Consider the following 17,587-nt stretch of genomic DNA (forward strand, 5'->3'; position numbering starts at 1 on the left):
CCGTTTACCTCACATTACCTTAGGTTATTGTGTTTGCAATCTATTGTCTTCGGCATAACGTCTTGCATTAAAAACGTCCTACTCCCGATTCTTTCCACCGTTATGAATGTATGGTGTACACACAGGGTGGAATGATATATGAGGGAAAACAACCGAAGGGAACGAATAATCTGCTATGATGTCTTTTACATTAGCTGGAGTAAGGTGGTGCTAAATAGAGATAAATAGCTTCCATGCAATGGCATTCGAATCTAGTCAAGAACCAAAACCAAGGCTATGAATGTTAAGAAATAAGGCACATAAAGTAATGTATACCATGAAACTGCAATTTATTGTGTTTTCTAACAGTGATTATTTAAGAATAATATGTAATTTTTTATTATCGCCCCACGCAAAATAAATAATAATTGCCTACCGTCACCACCGAAGGCTTTTACGTGTACCTATCAAAAAACGTTAGTCACGCACAGCAAATACAGTATTTTTAAGCGACTTCGAAAAAAGAAGGAGGTTCTCAATTCGTCTGTATGTATTTTTTTTATTTTTATGTATGTTCACCGATTATTCACCCATTTATGGACCCATTTTTGAAAATTCTTTTTTTCATGTATTCGGTTGAGCTCAGGGGTGGTCCCATTTTTTTTCAGAATTTTATTCCACCTTCAAGTGTGGGTAAATGGGTAAAAACAGGGGTATCAATTTTGGGCACTTATCAGCCAATTCTAATGAAATTTAGAACGAAAATATAGTTCTGATAACAAAAAAATATGATGGTGACCTTGAGCTGATCTGATGATGGAAACGGAAGGCAGTCAGGGGAACTCCTCTGTTTAGGCTTGAATGATTCGTATTGGCAAGTAGGACTTATACAGGGTGGCCCAAAGAGTGACGTCCAAAGGAAAATGTTTGATTCCTTAGGTCAAGGGGTAGCCAAATCACCCCCATGTATGTTCAGCAATTTTTAGTAGTTTAGGAGTTATGATTTTTTTAACTAATTTTCTACGAAAATCGACCTCAGTGGATCAATTATGTTTTATTATTTTTTTGGATAACTTTTTAAAATTATTTTTTATTTTTGTGTCATCCTCTTAAGTTGTTCTTTTAACCATAAAAGTTTCAGTTTCCTAGCTGTAATGTAAGTTAGTATTTTTTATGTCGAAAGTTCAAATTATATCATCGAGATAGACTGCTCTGAATTTTCTACTTGAAATTAAAAATTGAACTAGATATTCCCATGGTCCCTTATTAATTTTAAAAACTCCGCAAGGTTCCAAAATAACATAAAAATTAAAATAAACTATTGCTTAATGGGGTATTATTTGCAGAAAACAGCCTTCGAAGGTACTTGGGTGGAAATTACCTCATTAGACAATTGTTTCAGAAAGTTGAAAGATTCCTGTTATGTCATTACTAAGGACTAATTTAGTTAGAAAATGTATCAAATTAAAAGGAAAATAAAATTATTTACTATTATTTTTTATTTAAGTTATATTTTTGAATGTAAATTCTTAGTAAAATGTTTATCTCTGAGTTGTAAGATTTATGAGATAATTGTATTATTAATAATAAATAAATAAATAAACTCAAATAATTCTTTTACAAATTTAATCACAATAAATTTTCAAAATGGCGACCTCCCACAGCAATACACTACCTACATCTACGCAAGAAATTTTCTTTAAGTCAAAAAAGTGACAAATGTAAAAAATATGACATCTGTCAAAAAGTTAAACATGTCAAAAAAGTAACTTTTCTAAAAAATGTGACATCTGTCAAAAAGTGACATCTGAATGAAACAGAGAAGCGTATAGGCGACTTAAAGAAAATTTCTTGCGTAGATGTAGGTTGTGTATTGCTGTGGGAGGTCGCCATTTTGAAAATTTATTGTGAGTAAATGTGTAAAATAATTATTTGAGTTTATTTACTTAGTATTAATAATACAATTATCTCATAAATCTTACAACTCAGACTTAAACATTTTACTAAGAATTTACATTCAAAAATGTAACTTAAATAAAAAAAATAGTAAATAATTTTATTTTCCCTTTAATTTGATACTCTTTCTAACTGAATTAGTCCTTAGTAATGACATAACAGGAATCTTTCAACTTTCTGAAACAATTTACTAATTAGGTAATTTCCACCCAAGTACCTTTGAAGGCTGTTTTCTGCAAATAATACCCCATTAAGCAATAGTTTATTTTTATTTTTATGTTATTTTGGAACCTTGCGGAGTTTTTAAAATTAATAAGGGACCATGAGAATATCTATTTCAATTTTTAATTTCAAGTAGAAAATTCAGAGCAGTCTATCTCGATGATATAATTTGAACTTTCGACATAAAAATAACTAACTTACATTACAGCTAGGACTTTTTCTAACTGAATTAGTCCTTAGTAATGACATAACAGGAATCTTTCAACTTTCTGAAACAATTTACTAATTAGGTAATTTCCACCCAAGTACCTTTGAAGGCTGTTTTCTGCAAATAATACCCCATTAAGCAATAGTTTATTTTTATTTTTATGTTATTTTGGAACCTTGCGGAGTTTTTAAAATTAATAAGGGACCATGAGAATATCTATTTCAATTTTTAATTTCAAGTAGAAAATTCAGAGCAGTCTATCTCGATGATATAATTTGAACTTTCGACATAAAAATAACTAACTTACATTACAGAAGATAGATAGAGGGTAGTTGTTAGACTCTATAACTAGCTCTACAATTTTAACTAAATAATAATAAATAAAACAAAGAATAAATTTAATTATTTAATATTATGAAAGTGTAGTAAATTCTACCTGCCAGCTATTATTTTCTCTGCTGAGTCTTCAAGATAACTCCAATTTGACACACTTCTTTGACATAACCCTACTTTGACACAATGGACACACTGAAGCAATCATTGGCCGACCTGAGCAATCACTTCAGCACGAGCATGGCAGCATTTCAAGAGGGCCTGCAGAATTCCCAGGCTACCCCATCCACGGAGAGGCTTGCTGCCGAGTTCGCGACGTTCAGGGCATTCATCATGACTGCCCTCGAGAGTCTGCAGCAGCAGGTGTTGTTGATGGCGCAGCAAATGGACCGGCAGGAGATGCAAAGTCGCCGTAAAATGCTCCTGCTCCATGGCGTGAAGGAAGATAAGAAGGAGGACACAGCTGCAGCGGTGGTGAAGATCATAACTGATCACTTCAAGGACTCAGGATCATTTAGCGCCTGTGACATATCTCGGTGTCACCGCAAGGGCCGCTTGGGAGGTGACAAGCCCAGGAGTATCCTCATAAAGTTCAAGGATGTCGCCACACGGGACCAGATTTGGTTTGCCAAGACTGGTTTGAAGAGCAGCGGCATGGTCTTGTCAGAGTTTTTGACCAAACCCCGGCACGATGCCTTCATGGCTGCAAGACAGCGCGTCGGTGTCTCCAGGTGCTGGACGCGGAATGGATCCGTTGTTGTGCAGAGCCCTGACGGCAAACAGCATCGGGTTACTACGTTGGGCGAGCTCGACAAAGTGTGCCCCGCGCCGGCGAGTCCAACCGCTCGTACATCCCCAACTCCGCCCGTCATCCGTGATTCGAAGGCCGTCGTCGCTGATAAGCCAGCTTCCTTGGCGAGGCCAAAAAGAGCTGGTACAGTTAGGAAGTAGCTTAATTTGGGTGTAGTTCTATTTTACTTGTTTTATTTCTACCGTTTTATTAATTCATTTTTATTGTTGTAATGTTGTCTCTTAATGTCAAATGTGTCAGTTGTCAGTGTCAATGTAAATGTTTCACAGATTAACTCTGTAACAGTTGTCTCGATTGCGTTTCGTTCATTCGTTCATTCTAACTTTTGTTTTTATCAGGGCCCTGTTGCATAAGAGTAGTATAATATTTTTTTTTCTTTATCTCTTGACCTTACTGCTGGCAGATGGAATTTAATTTTATGTTTTATTTTTAACTGAGTAATTAATTAGTATTAATTTATTATTATTTTTTAGATAAAATATTATATATTTTTTATTTATATTATAGTATTTATACGCATTTAGTATGTTCAACAACAGTGATGGTTGCGATTCAGATAGTGCAGGATTTGACTCTTGTTCCTCATCGGATGATTTAAACAGTAGTAGTTGTAGTAGTTTTATTAGTTTGCCTTCTTTACCTGAAGTTTTGGACAGTCACTTCCATGATGTCCCGAAAAATTTCAATGCTGTGCACATAAATGCTCAAAGTATTCCGTCTCATTTTTCTGATATGCTGGCTTCATTTCACAACAAAAACTTACATGCAATTTTAGTTTCTGAGTCATGGCTTAAGCCGTGTCTCCCCTCTTCATCTTATACATTGCCAGGGTTTAATCTTATTCGCAACGACCGCACCGGTTCTCGGGGCGGGGGAGTTGCCATTTATCTCCGCTCCCACATTCCGTATTCTGTTGTAAATTCCTCACCTCAACCACCCCCATCTGATGCAGGTGAACATCTTTTCATAGAAATCACTCTCTCCCACACCAAGGTCTTGCTTGGTGTGTATTATAGTCATTCATCTAATGTCAATTTCTTTAACTCCTTTGAAAAACTTGTTGCGGACCTTACGCCTAGTTATAAACATAGTATCATAATGGGTGACTTCAATACGTGTCTTTTGAAAAATGATTCCCGATCTTCATGCCTTCAATCTATTGTTAAAGCTAGCAACATGAATATTCTTCCTCTAGGTTCTACCCATCACTTTCCTAACTCTACTCCCTCTCTTCTTGATCTCATCATAGTATCGTCCACTAATCATGTTGCTAAGCACGGTCAATGTGGGGCTGATGGTTTTTCTTATCACGACCTCATCTTCCTTTCTTATAAAATTCGTCCCCCCAAGGCTAAGCCAAGAATTCTTCTTCAGCGCAATTTTGGTGGAATGGATCTGGATAAGCTGAGAAGGGATGCACGGAATATTGATTGGAATGTTGTTCTAGATGCAGACAGCGTCGACGAACAAGTGTCTCTGTTCAACTCGCTTTTAACCAATCTTTATGACGTGCATGCTCCGGTCAGGGCAATCAAAGTGAAGCACTTGCCGGCACCATGGCTGACTGATGATATTAAGGACATTATTTTTCGGAAAAATGCCGCCAAGTCCAAATACAAATCTCAGCCTAATGAAGGAAATAAACTAAAATTTATAGCTCTCAGGAATCACTGCAATAAGGTGTGTAGGGATGCACAACGACGCCATATCCATAAGTCTGTAGAAAATGGCGATCCAGCCAAAGTTTGGAATTTTCTGAAGTCATTAGGTGTTGGCAAGGCCCGTAACAACGTTGTCCCGAAAGACCTTGATCTAGAATCTATGAATTCTCATTTCTCCTCTACCTCTGATTTAGACTCCGCTACTAAAATCAATACTCTTAATCATCTTTCTTCTTTACCAACACCTGACTTCCCGTCATTTAATATTCGTCAATTCTCCGATTGTGATGTTGAGAAGAATATTCTTTCTATTACTTCCAACGCTGTTGGGAGTGACAGCTTGAGTCGAAATATGATAGTCCCTATACTTGATATTATCCTTCCCTTCATCACGCATATCCTGAACTCCTCTATTCACTCTAGCACTTTTCCCTCCCTTTGGAAAGAAGCCCAAATTATCCCCCTTCCTAAAAAACATAATCCTTCATCTTTCTCGGACTATCGACCTATCTCCATCCTTCCTTTCCTCTCCAAAGTCCTTGAACGTCTTGTCCATCACCAATTAACTGGTTTTCTTATTCGAAACAACCTTATGAATCCCTTTCAGTCCGGCTTCCGCCCTGGCCACAGCACGGTCACTGCTCTTGTGAAAATCACTGATGACATTCGCCAGGGTATGGAAAATGGAAAACTGACTATCCTATCCCTTCTTGATTTCAGCAATGCTTTTAATACTGTCAATTTCGACATCTTGCTTGGAATTCTTCGTTCTCTCAACATATCTCCAACGGTAATTGACTGGTTTCATAGTTACTTGCATGGGCGCCAGCAACGCATCCGTATAGAGGATTCATACTCTAAATGGTGCAGTACCTCAGCTGGTGTACCGCAAGGTGGCGTGTTGTCCCCTCTCCTATTTGCTATCTTTATCAATAGTATCTCTGATAATCTATCTTCTTCCTACCACCTTTACGCTGATGATCTCCAAATCTATACACATGCAGTTCCTTCCGACTTACCTCAGGCAATTTCAGAGACGAACATTGATCTGAATAACATATCAGACTGGAGTAAACGATTTGGACTTAGGGTTAATCCGTCTAAAACACAGGTTATCATAATAGGCAGCTCTAGACTGTTGTGCAATGTGGATTTTCCGAACCTTCCTTCAGTACTTTTTGAAAATATTAAGATTCCATATGCAAGTACAGTAAAGAACCTGGGAGTCTTCATTGATAAATACTTGTCTTGGGGACCTCAACTAGAATCAGTCAGCCGAAAAGTGTTTGGCTCTGCTGCTTCACTTAGGAGATTGCGTAATTTCCTTCCAACATCCACTAAGATTGCGCTTTCGCAATCTCTATTATTACCAATTCTTGACTATGCCGACGCCAGCTATCTCGATCTCACCCAGGAGCAACTTAACAAGCTTGAGAGACTTCAAAACTTCTGCATACGGTTTATATTCGGTTTACGTAAATATGACCATGTCTCCGAATTTCGCTCTAAACTCAAGTGGCTTCCTATTCGCCTTCGACGGAATACGCATATACTATCACTACTTTACAACATACTGTTTAACCCAGCATCTCCTCCCTACTTAAAAGAGCGTTTCAAGTTTCGGCACTGTTCGCATGACCGTACACTTCGCTCTGCACAGAACTTGCGTCTGCAAGTTCCGCTGCACAAAACTGACTTTTACGGCGATTCCTTCACAGTGACGGCCGTACTGCTCTGGAATGCTCTTCCTGAGGAAATAAGACGTGCACCTTCTGTGGCTTCCTTCAAAGAAGGGGTCAAAAGGCACTACCTAAAGTCTCTGCCTTAGTTGAATATATTATTGCTGTATATCATGTATCATTCTGTGTAGGTATATGTATATAGTATTATATGGGTATATATATATTGTATTTATTTTGTTGCTTTATTTGTTTATTTAGTACCTATATGTAGTGTTTATGTAGTGTATTATACTCTTGCACCACAACTACCTCTAATCCTATTTTTTTTTTATTTATATAACTCTCTTCCATCCAAAGGTTGTCTGGTAGAGATTGCTATAAGCAATAAGGCCGCCTTTTTGTACTGTTGTTATTTTTAAGTTTTATTTTGTATTGATTCTGTTTTTTTTTGGTGCAAATAAAGAGGATTGTATTGTATTGTATTGTACAGCTAGGAAGCTGAAACTTTTATGGTTAAAAGAGCAACTTAAGAGGATGACACAAAAATAAAAAATAATTTAAAAAAGTTATCCAAAAAAATAATAGAACATAATTGATCCACTGAGGTCGATTTTCGTAGAAAATTTGTTAAAAAAATCATAACTCCTAAACTACTAAAAATTGCTGAACATACATGGGGGTGATTTGGCTACCCCTGGACCTAAGGAATCAAACATTTTCCTTTGGACGTCACTCTTTGGGCCACCCTGTATACAACGTGTTTTGAACTTGCGATAATTCTTGACTGCTTCGACGTAGATATACGGTTTTGGTATCATTGTTTAGCTTAACTCAAATACTTTTAAATGAATACATAAAAACACCATCAAAGGGAGGCTATTTTCAAAGAAATTCAAGTAAAATGAAAATTATTGCTGTATTTTATTGTCAAAAAAACTACATTAGGTGCTTTTAACTTATTTTATGTAACTTTTTAGCAAATTTTGATATTTTTATTGGATAGAGATGACTTTTTGCGGATAAATGCATTTTATTTCATATCCGTAGGGCGTTTTAATCTCGAGATATGATTTTAATGAAGAAGAAGAAAACACGAATTATCTTAAACTTTTAAATGGCCGCCATTTCTAGAATATTGAGATTTGACCCCACATATGGGAGTTTTTTCTCGATGAAATTACTCGTAGAATCTACCTTTAAAGTTTGTCGGGTTCGAAAAACAACACATTGTATATCATTTTCATCTTACTTTTGATTCATAATTATTGCAAATAAACTAATAATAATAAAATAATTATTTAAAAAAAATAAAAAAACCGACTTATTTCTTCAGATTACTCTGTCACCGCACCAACATAAAAAAAGAACAGTACTTACCTGCTTAGGTATATTTGTACTGTCACCTAGGATTGGACTAAACCTTAAATTATTTCTTAATTTTTAGTGGTTTTTTGAAGTCGGTTTTTTATTTTTGTTATCGTTGTTCGGCACATGGACATAATATTTTTGGAGGACAGTTCAGCTTTACCATTCTTCGTCCTAAGAGTTACGGTAATCGAAATTACACGTATGGCAATAATACCCTTCTAGAAAACTTTTGGAGGAGGCCTACTGTCAGCAGTGGAATTTCGTATGCCTATAACATCCTTTGTGGAGTCGATAATTTGTGCCTATAAGACCAATCACAGCCAAGATCAAACCTCATGATATTTTTTTATATTTCAAGTAGCTGAATGCGCTGCTTAAGCATCGAAAGTTTATTTCCGACTGAATTAGCGTATGCCCTACTAAACCCACTTTCAACTTGAGATGGTCAATGTCCTATATCAACATTATTAGAAGCACACAGCCATTAATTTCGCTTGCTCCATGAGATTCGATCTCTCGGAACTGGGGGGTCACTCTCTAAGACGAAAAACTAAGTTTCGGAGCGCTGCTACTCCAGCCACGACTCTGTCTCATTGTATTAAACGTGCCGATTGCCCGACAGCTATCGTTCGTTCGTTTTTCGTCAGTATAGAGTAACCCTCCTGTCGGCCGCCAGCGATGGGCGCTGTAGTCTTCAATTACGAACTTCACTTCGCGTAGGAGGCGATGGAAAGTGTACTCTAGCCTGTCGCACTTGGAGTGGTATTACCTGCGACGCCGGTAACCCAGTTCCGGGGCGGCCATTGTGGTCTGTCTGCGCGCTGTCTGCTTTCTTTCATTCGGCCGCGGCGGTCGATAGGCCGGCAGTGGATGCCGGTTTCTCTGTCGGTGACGGATAGTAAAAGTACGACGTTTGGAGTATTGTTAGCGAAGAAAAAGTACGTGGATTTAGGCTTTATGCAAATTAATTAGCGTTTGACTGCGAAATTATATGTCAATTATTGTAAAATGGTAGTACTCTTTATTTGTACACCAAAACATAATAATTTATTTTACATAAACACTTAACTAGGGTACAAAAGGCGGTCTTATCGCTTGTAACTCTTATAAGCGACTGGTACTTAAATTTATGTCAAAAGAATTTTTATTATTACTTATGAAATTCTTGTATTTAAATATACTAGGTACTTAAATAATAGATTTAGTATTAATTATTGTTTGATAATCTTCTTTGCCTTATTATTTTCAACCTGGCTCCCGCACTATAATCTTGTAATGAAATTCGGGGGGTATAGGCAACTCTACACCGATGTCTTGCCTATGTATGTAGATTGGTTATATAGTAGATACTACTTAAACTACTATAGCCTACTTTCCTTATTTGACACTCATTCATTGATAGATGGATGGATTCATACGCCATTTGGAAGACTGGTGGTGGAATACGCTACTAAAAAAAAAATCAATACAATGCACTTTATTTGCACTAATAGCAAAAATGTACGGAATATAAAAAATAGAGTGTTGAAATTAATTTACCTAATTTAAACTTTATATAGAAATAGAATGTTCTCAAACAAAGTTAATGTAAACAAATTGCTCTATTGATAACACTAACGTATTTTATGAATGGTTCTTACTCCAGTATTTAAAACAAAGAAGATAATGAAAACTGGTTACGATGTTAATGCAACTGAACAACAATGCGAATAACCGAATAAGTATATATATTATAGCTTTTTGTATACTCGTATAAATAAATGAGGAAGTCTAGTATAATAGTTTTTGTAACATTTTAATGTATTGTGAAATAGGTTTATTTGCTGGCCTTCGACGGTTACTTTTTTTGCTCTATAATTTTTGTGAAGATGCTAGGAAGAATTTAAGACATGCTGCTATAATAAACCTTAGGCACTTTGCGATACTGTTGGTTTTGGCATAATCGTTTATTCAGTGCGCCAATGTGATATGAAAAAAGAACAAGTCTGGGTCTGAATCATTTAGTACCTACAGTCGTTTGCAATAGAAACCAGCAATCATGTAAACAAATATGGCGGACTGACATTGACAGCGTATTGTTTATGCCCATAGTGATGTCATAGTGTTCTAATTAGATTAAATATATAAGCCATAGACTATAAAATAAAACTGATTATATATAAAAAGTGTTTATTAAAACAAATTTAAATCTTCGTCTTCGTCATCATCACTATCAGAAGTGTCGCCGGTGACCGTAATTATAAATGGAACCACTATGTCATCGCTTGCCGTGTCTAAAATGCCGTCGAGCTTTTTCATTTCTTCCTCTTCCTTTTTTAGTTTTGGTTAATTATATTAAGCTCTTGAATTTTTTTTAAATTGTATTCAAATAATATTAAATTAAAATAATTTATTAAATTAAAAATAAAAGATAACTTCAGATTACGAACAACACTAACTTTTCAATGACTTATAGAGTTCGATGAGTAAAAAACTAAGATGACAGCTTGTCAAATACTTCGAAATTTTTACGTTGCAAATGTTTTAACAAATTTAACTTATAAATACAAGTTAAATCGTGTTGAAGATAATGTGAAAACAATGGTGTGTTCGTTGAAATCAGACTATGTTCATAAATTGATCGAAAATGTATGTGATTACGGAGTAATCGTGACAATTTGGTTTGTTTACATGATTGCTGGTTTCCATTGCAAACCACTATACAATTGTATGACTGGTTTAGTTTTTATATTATATTTACATTCCTCGGCGTGAGTATCTACTAGAAGTGTCACGTTTCGTCGGCTCGTGTTGATTCATTAGCGTTATCTTGCAATATTTCTTACATCAAATTAAAAAATTATATCGAAAATATACCAATCCAATATATTATCTGAGTAATAAACATTCGAAATATGTAATGTAGACTAATCTGATTTAATTGTTGTTTGGTAACAATTTCAATAAATTTCAATTTCAAATTAAAAACTGTCGTCATTATTCCCACAACCCCTATTCTATGTTTCTATCAGAATCATTCAGAGGTTTTCATAATTGCATCCAAGTGTGCAGCTAAAACTTTTATGCAAGCTTTGCTTAGCCGCTGAGGTCACAAAAGTACGTTGCTCTAAGCGTCCCAAGTACATTGCCCTTCATATAAGAATTCTCAACATTCCCGGTATGGCGATCGCTATTTGAATCTAATTACGTTATTTCTAGTTCCTCCTGACGTATTTACGTGAGAACAGGTGACCTATTTGGCTCAGATGAAACTTATCGCTACCTTGCGGTTTGTGAGCGTATGATTTTAATTCTTATCAGTCTCCAATCATAAATCTTCGTCTTAGTCTATGTGTTGACTGCATGCAGCACATGTCCCTAATCTGTCTATTAATATATCGTACAGTTTTGAGTTGTGTACGCGCATCCAGCTTCCTGGCATTAAATGTACATTAATTTTGCAGAAGAGCTAGCGAGTGAAATTATTACTTTAATTCAAAATGTATCCTGTGCATTAAATAACGCGACATTATTTAAAGGCTATTAGATTTCTTTAATTTAATAATTTATCTGGTTTATGGTCAAATATTAATTTATATTTGACACGAATTTCCTGAAATTTGAATCTCATCCACTCTGTTCATGATTACCACTGTTGCACCATACCATGCCCACTTGCCCTCGAGTGTAATCGCTTAATTTTCGCAAGCGACCCAATCCCTTTCCATTGTGCCCAAGAAGGTATTGGACGAAAACCGTATCGCCGTTTTTTTTTTTTCAAATTAGATTGTTGTAGCGTTTTTAATTAATCCTAATACACATATCAGCCTCAAAGCTCCCTGATAGCGCGGTGTCAGTAGCTGAAGTGACGTATGGGACGCGCCGCTCTCCACGCCCACTTGCGTGCCGCTTGGGCGAAAAAACTTGGCAATCGCGCTCGCTCTGTTTTTATACCATGGCGCTTCGGCAGCTTACGCCGGCGCCAGTGTGGCCACTCTAGCAACACAAAAACAACCTGTCACGCAATCCGGTTGATTAACACAACCAGATAGAGTCGTGGTTAGCTCAATAGCGCTCCGGAACTTCGGTTTTCGTAAGCGAGAGTGACCGCCCAGTTGCAAGCTCGTGGACTTGCATGCTATCACTCACTGTTGCTCCATTGTTTGCACCATGCAACGGTTAATTATGTTATTTACATTCTCTTCCACCGTACAGCGCCTTTTTTCCCTTAATAGTTATTGTTATTAAATGCGGAATTAGTTGCTGATTGTTTACGAGTTGCGACCATAATGACGCTATGAAAATATCGTTTTCTCAAATTTAGTTTCCATACTGATTTTCCGATTTTCATTTTATCTGAACACAGTATAGCCCGAGCCATTTTCGAAGTGGAATAAATATAGTCAAGCAAATTAGTTTAGTTACTAAAAATGAAATAATAATTTTACTATATTCTAACGGTCTTATTCATAAAAAAACCTTAAAGTACGTTTACTGAGCTCAATAACTACGGAACACTTTAAGCCTATTTGACGTTTCTTAAAAATCTCTATTCATAATCGTTCCGTAAACCTTCAATAACTATAGTGATGCTAATAGATTTCACAGACCAAACATTTTGACATTTACCCTATTAAGTTGCCGGTCTGACGAAACCATAAACAAAAATAGCGAAAACTTTCATTCATTTATCAATCTCTATTATCTATGTTAGCCACGGCGCGGCACTTAAAAAAGTTTACGTTGGCTTAAAGGCGCAGTGGCCAAGCCAAAACCCACAAAAAAAATATTTAATTTTTACGTTACCATGGCAACTTATTTTCAGCAAATATTAACTCACAACAAATGTCAAATCGTCAATAAAACAGAACAGCTGTTGACCGGCCGCCATGTTTTTGTACAATAGGAGGTTTACGGAAGGTGTCTAGTAGGGTCCAGCCTACTTTAGCATATCAAGGTTTTACGAATCAGTTGGAGAGTTCTTTAGCGCTATTGATTGATCGTTTATGAATAAAGTTTTTTTGACATTTGCTTATAGCAGGCCTATAGGTCTCCCGTAACTTTTTATGAATAAGACCGTAACTCCATAAATTTAACTTTATTAAAATATTTTAGAGGATTCAAACACGATTACTTCAATCCTTTATGATCTTCAAATTCGTCAATAAGACAAATTAAAGCTCTGAATTGAACTCCGCTCCAAAGTTGGAAAATTGGCACAGTTTCGTGCCCTCTATTTTGCAGATACTAATTTATGTTATTCGGTCGACATAAACGGCACTGGCCTAGTAGTGTCATGCTCATGTCGCCATGACTCATGTGTCTGATGGAGGGACTCTCTAAATAATGTAGCTTTTTTATTGAATTGAGTATTGTGTCTTGATCTGGAATTTTAAAAGTGTAATCATGATCTTCGTGAATTTTGTGTCATTTTGCTTTGTACCTGTTCTGTAAGTTTCATATTCTATGACAGGATATGCCGTTAATTATAGAGAGTATAGAAACAAGCTAAATTAAGATGTTTCTGACTAATACTGTTTTATTTTCTCAATCTTGTCGCTAATACATTTACACACAAATTATGTACATTTATTCGCTTCTTATTAAACCAATTACGCAGCTAACTTGAATTTCCATCGAATAATGAGTTTACCATACAAATTAGCTTGCAGTGAAGACTAACTTATGATTTCTAATTGCGCGTAATTTATTCTATTTTAAGAAGTGGTTTTCTGTGTTGTACATGGCTGAGCCGTATTTGCAATGGCTAATCTTGGGATTCGCCCAAACCAGTTTTCAGACTTGCCTTCCCAGCTTAGTGAAGGAAAAACCTTGCCACCAGTCTATCCGTATTCAAACACTAGGTATGTAGCTGCGTATGTAAATCTTGATTTGTTTACTTGGTACAAATATAGCTATTAAATATTCGCGATGCTGCATTTGCGATATTGTCTAGTCATCAACTTATTAGCATTACATCACAAGCACAACATTACACGTAGGGAGTACTAGTAGGTATAAAACACATTCCCATACGCTGTACTCAATGGAGTTGAGCTCTATGAGTTCTATGTCCTAACCAAACTTAAAACTAACAATTTAGAAACACAAATTGATGGTCCCACCCGGGAATCGAACCCGGGACCTCTGGGCCATGAAGTGAAGCTTCTACCACTAGACCACAGAGGCAGTTTTTAAAGATTGCAGTTCAAATTACATTGATTTAAAGTCCTTCCTAGATTAAGAAAATACGTATTTTCCAATACGTTATACAATAACCTATCATAATATTTTCGCATTTCGGAAACCCACGTTTACAATCATACATTGCGCTGTCCCGACCCCCGGTCTGTATGTTTGATTTATATTTTTCGGTTATATTTCGTAAAATTGGCACTCAATGAAGCGTTTCTAAACGGCGTTTCCGAAACCTGGCGAATGGACTCGCGTGACAATAAACTGTATTGCCCCATTCGTTTCCCGTGCTCGATATATCGTTTGCTGCTATTTCCCAACCAGCCAACTGAACATCATCATATTAAGCAGCTTTGCGCAATGCCCTCGTTTGTATACAGTTTGGGGATGTAGTGGATGTTGTGATTATTGATTATGTTATGTATGCTGTATGACAAATGTTGAAAGGTTTCAGTATGTTGGAACATTTTATAATTTATAGATTCTATAGAAAATAGTTCTGTTATGAGTTTCATTAAAGTTTGATTACTTTATTAATTTGATTAAATTCACACTAATTATTTATAATTCCTACATAATACCTATATTTTCCAAAACATTTCTAGCAGCTAAATTCTTATGTTTAGGACCCACCGATTGTACACGATTATCTATTCTTTGTGTACGTATATGTAGTCTTGTGCCCTGTCAAATATATTATCAAGTTTATGATCATAATCCCATTTATAAATCTTGGCTGGATCAATTTTTCCATTATGGATGAGAGCAGGAATGCTATAATAGCTACGATTCAATCGGCCTTGATATCGGTTAGCCTAGGCCGCTGGGTGATGCAGTCATTTACCGATTGCGATGAACTGCGACGGATCTTACACAAGATCACGGGATCACTTAAGATTTCCCCTTTGCGCAGCGGACTATTGCTTTATGGTAAAACCTAAAAAGTTTCTTCTCATCATCTCACAGACCAATTCGTAAGGAACAAAAAACTACGTCTTTGCAAGGTAACTTTACAACGCATATATATTTTAAAACAAGGTCATCATGACTGTCCAAACTTCGGATTGGCAGACGAAATGTGGAAATTCTCAATTGACCGACACCTCAGACCTAGTATCATCACATTATCGTATTAAACATTTGGACCACATCCTTCCTCACCAAGCATGTAAAAACCTTGAAATTGTGGTGTGGAATAGGGTCTCAAGGCCGTCATTGCGATAACACTTATATACCACCATAATTTGGTTAATAGTCCAATTAGGCCGTCAGCCGACAAGATCTAGTCTAGGAAATTGTATTGCAGGTAGAGAAACGGGGTGTTTGAACTTAAGTAAATGAAATATGCAGGTTATATTAAAAATTGAATATAATCCGCCGGTTTCAGAACCGAGAACGTCAAGTAAAGCGTAACTTAATTAGGTATGTCGTGCAGATTGCAGATGCAGCGTTGTGATGAAGCAGGACTTGAGTTTATCTTGCTTGGGTAGATTTACTGAAATGAAACATCGGGAAAATATTTACTTATCATAAAAGAATCACCAATCTCTCATGAATATGTTTTTATTGTCTATGAAGAGGCACTAATATGCGTCATGAATTTCATTGCTACATATGTCCTTCTATCTAGTTCCCAATAGAGAAGTCAGTCAAATCAAAAATGTGGTTGCTGTTTGTTGATTCTTTTCGGATATTCTTTCCTCGAACAAATATGTATTTGGTATGTTTGCGGACGGTATTGATTTAGCAGTGCCTGACTAACGTACATTCTGGCCAGGCAGTCGACACTGTAGTGCTTTCGTCTGGTCTGGGCAGGGCGTGCCTAGGCGTTGCCACATCATACTTTTAGGCTGTTACTTTTGTTGATTTATATTATTCTCTTTGAAGATTTATTTACTACAAAAATCGTGATATCGATTATTAGGACAGTAATAAAAAACGTAGGTACATACCTATTGTATGAAAGCTTACAGTTCTCGTATATAAAGTGGCGCCTCTAGCGGAAAATGACATGAAACTTTTTAAACAAAATGTACGCGGATGACATAGGGACTATGGACCTTCACCTGCCATGATTCTGACATACTTATTTCGCTTGCTCTACACATTCATAAGTCTCCTCATACACGCTCGTCGGTTTCGTTAACTCCTAAGTCCTAATGTGGCTTTTCTTGAGTATGTCGCCTATTATATTTGATCGACATAATTTCGCCTAGGACTTCCCTACGACGAATAATAGCAGGTAAATAATGAATAAACGGTGTAAATTTGCGGAATGTAATAAAACATCGATTTCCTCTAGGCGGCCCACGCCTCCTACATGTGTTTAGAGATTCCGCTGACGTCGCCTGGAGAAACGTCATCGCCACACAAATGTCGTCCATTCATAATGATCTTGGCTCACTTACCCAACTGGGGGATGTAATGATTTATCAAGCGGCGTCATCAAATCTCGCTCTATTGGCCAGATGTCCATTGAAATTTGGTAGCGCTCGGTAAAATGATTTGAAACTAATGTGCCCAAAATTTAAATGTTTGTATGTAATAATTATACTTCAGCTAATTTTCCCTGTTCCATTTTTTTTGTTGTATGATTAAGTTTGTACTGAAATTAAATAGGCTGTCTTCAGAATCGCGACCACTGCTTTTTTATTGCAAAAATTTACCGTCGTAATATCATGAATTAACAATAAATCTCAACAACAAGATAAACAACACCGCTACCGCTAAGTCAACGAATGCTAATTGAGCTAACTGACCAACTTTCCGTTTGTTACAGGTACTACGACAGTTTGTGACGCAGAGTGTCAGTGAGTCACATACCCATCCGTAGAATAATGTTTCGAGTGTCACTTTGACATTCAAGTCTCGCAAGCCCACAAACAAGGATACGTTTTGTAACGCAGTCTAGCCATAGCCATTTTGTTAGAAGTCGTTTTAGTAGCGCTTATAGTCATTGATATATACATATACACTAGCTGTGGTAAAGTTTATGATACTAGATGTGGTTAAGTCTACAAAAGGTATTCTTGCGAAAGGTTTGCTATCACCAAATTCCATTACAGTGAGACAACTAGCATCAGTTCTCAATCTAGTTTGCTTTTGATATCAAATAATAATTATACTTATTATTACTAGCTAATTGTGGCTAAAAGGGATTGTAAAATTTTTGTTCCCTTCATGCAGCTCTTCT

General features: G+C 36.4%; 1 protein-coding gene across 4 annotated transcripts in view; it reads left to right on the forward strand.

Moving 5' to 3' along the window:
• LOC105385495 (protein bunched, class 2/F/G isoform) overlaps nucleotides 1–17,587 on the forward strand; it is a 95,336-nt gene that overhangs the window by 16,832 nt on the left and 60,917 nt on the right. Inside the window, exon 2 of one of the 4 annotated variants that reach the window (XM_038112544.2) lies at nucleotides 17,174–17,333. The exons of the other annotated variants lie outside the window; for them this stretch is intronic. Within the exon in view, the coding sequence (XP_037968472.2) occupies nucleotides 17,174–17,192 (19 nt within the window). The 3' untranslated portion in view covers nucleotides 17,193–17,333. Of the gene's footprint in view, nucleotides 1–17,173; nucleotides 17,334–17,587 lie in introns of those variants that run through there. 4 annotated transcript variants of the gene reach the window in all.

This window comes from Plutella xylostella, chromosome 5, assembly GCF_932276165.1.
Source record: "Plutella xylostella chromosome 5, ilPluXylo3.1, whole genome shotgun sequence".
NCBI lineage: Eukaryota > Metazoa > Arthropoda > Insecta > Lepidoptera > Plutellidae > Plutella > Plutella xylostella.